Below are 2,378 nucleotides of genomic sequence, written 5' to 3'. Positions count from 1 at the left end.
CCCCCGGCCCGCGAGGAGCCTGGCAAGACCCGGCCGCCCCACAGGAACAGCGCCGACCTCTACTAGCCCGGCCCCTCGCCCGCCCCGCGAAGGCGGCCGCAGCGGCACGTTTTACGGACGACCTCGAGCCGCAGCGCACGGTGGTCTTCTTGGGCGACCACGCGAGGAAGGGTCTGCGCTGCAAGGACTTGGCGCACGACTGGGGCTCACAGCAGGCTTGGGGAGCCCCGGGGAACGGGGGTACCCAGGGTGTGCGGCTCTACCCCCGCAGCTCCGGGCTGCCGCCGAGCAACGCAGGCGGACACGCAAGAAAACAAGCATTAACAAAAAACCCACCCCAACACCAATAGCGATGCGCGTGGCAAAAGGCCGAAGGTCTCCCCTCGCTCACTTGCGCGGGCGAGTCTTTCTGTCTTTTTCCCAGCCGGGGGGTGGGTGGGAGGGTTGTCTGCAGCTCTGCCCTGTGCTGGTGCCGGCTTCTCCTGTGTGCTGCCTCACAGAAACAGGACGGGGGAGCCAGGGCAGGGCTGTGCTCATAACCAGCAACAAAAAGTAGGGAAGGATTGGGTCAACGTGATGGAGCTCTTGTGTTCCACTTGGAGAAACCCTTTTTTTTTTGATCAGGGGTGTTGGGTGTTGGTTTGGGGGGGGGGCGTGGGTTTTTTTGTTTGGTTGGTTTGGTTTGCTTCGTTTTGTTTGTTTTTTTTTTTTCCTTACCCCTCCATAAGGTTTACACAGCCCTAAGAGGTTTACAGCTTCTATTGTACCACAACCAGGAAAACTGTGAGGGCTTACTGAACACCAGCATAAGATAGCCACAGCACAGGGTTTGGGGTTTTTTTGAGTTGTTTTCGGTTTTTGTTTTTTTGCACTAGGGAGAAGGGGAGAGCCTTTTACTTGTGTCCAAACATATCTTAGAGGTCCATTTTAGCACGCACGCACACACAGACACATATATACCTAATGCCTCTTGCTACACAAGTGGTGTGTTGATATATTCTTTTTAAAGTTAAGAACAAGAGCTGGTGAAAAAAATGAACAGTTTGTGTTTTGCAGGCAAACACTCAACTGCTGTTTCCTCTTCCACCTTCTCCACCGCTTGTCTCCTTTTCCCCAGGACGGCACTGTGGCTGCGGGCTGATGCGGCGGGTGACAGGGACGCTCAGCCTGAGCCGGGCTGGCAGGACAAGTGGCCGGCGGCGGAGAGGGTGGTGGAGCCGGGGTTTGGGAGCCGAAGGTGTGAACTGGGCACCTTCCCCAAATGCAGATGGGCCGCCTGCCCATCCTGCTGCTTTGAAACCAAAGCTTGCCTCCTTTCTAGAGGCAATGTACCCCAAATATGCATGTAAAAGGAACAAGTCCCTGCTTGCGGAGCAGCTCACACTGCGTTTCTCGGGGGTCTGAGGACATGTGACTTATTTTTTTCTTTTTTGGCCTCGTGCTTTCCAGCACAACCGAAGCACATGGCCAATAGACCTGCAGCCCTTGTCATATGTGTTGTTAGAGACCACCTCAAAAAGTTAAAAACTAGAGTAGAAACCTCAGCTGTAAGCAGAGATAAAGTTTAATGTGAGCTTCACTATGTGGTAGTTTGGCTTTCTAGTTGTATTTTGGTTTTTGTGGTGTGTTTTCCACGCTGCCTCTCCTCAAGCCCCACATTTCCTCCCCCAGCACCTCCTTCTGCTGTAACTTACTGCACAGCTTTTGAACAGAGACCTGTTTGGTCAACGCTGACTCTCGGTGTTAGACTTCAAGGGACTTCCTAGTCTTGTCAGTCGTTTAGTGTCAAAGTAATAAACACGATGGATTTTCAGAATACCAGACGTCCTCTGCTTCATTTCTGTTCTTTTACAGTTACAAATTGCAAAGAAACCTGAATGCCAAGGAGCTCCGGGGTTCGGCTGCAGGGACAGGGGAGGCTGGGCGGTTGCAGCATGTGTGATGGGGGTCTGGAGTGGTGAGGAAGGGGCAGAAGCAGCCAGCCAAGTGGGGAGACAACCTTGTCCTGGAGAAATCCCTGGGGAGACGGTGCATACGGGGTCAGGCATGAGCTGATGCTGGTTGAGGGCCAGCACGGGGCCATGTACAAGGGGGAGTGACAAATGAACCATTGCCTGTAGCAACTGGCCGCCTCTCACCCCAGTCAACACAGAGGAACAACGGCAAACTGTAGAGACTGTAGAGAGAGATGCTGAATCATAGCAAGGAAACAGCCAGGGACAGACAACACGTCCCGTCACCTCGTGTAGGAAGTTCATAATAAATCGCATACACAGTGAGCACTGGCATCAAACTAAACCTGCCGTCCCACAAGGAGCCTTCCTGCCCCTGGGGCCATGCTGCAGCGGGCTGCAGAGCACAACGGGCACTCGGCCAGG

The 2,378-nt window shown here is 54.0% G+C and overlaps 1 protein-coding gene across 1 annotated transcript in view; it reads left to right on the top strand.

Moving 5' to 3' along the window:
* Positions 1–1,942, top strand: part of LRIT2 (leucine-rich repeat, immunoglobulin-like and transmembrane domains 2) — a 5,499-nt gene extending 3,557 nt beyond the window's left edge. The window contains exons 4-5 of the mRNA XM_010567936.1: positions 1,057–1,237; positions 1,855–1,942. Of these exons, the coding sequence (XP_010566238.1) occupies positions 1,057–1,237; positions 1,855–1,942 (269 nt within the window). The remainder of the gene's footprint in view (positions 1–1,056; positions 1,238–1,854) is intronic.
* The last annotated feature ends 436 nt before the right edge of the window (positions 1,943–2,378 follow it).

Source organism: Haliaeetus leucocephalus, unplaced genomic scaffold (assembly GCF_000737465.1).
Source record: "Haliaeetus leucocephalus isolate CR32 unplaced genomic scaffold, Haliaeetus_leucocephalus-4.0 Scaffold229, whole genome shotgun sequence".
Classification (NCBI taxonomy): Eukaryota; Metazoa; Chordata; class Aves; order Accipitriformes; family Accipitridae; genus Haliaeetus; species Haliaeetus leucocephalus.
This window is presented reverse-complemented; position numbering and strand designations above follow the sequence as displayed.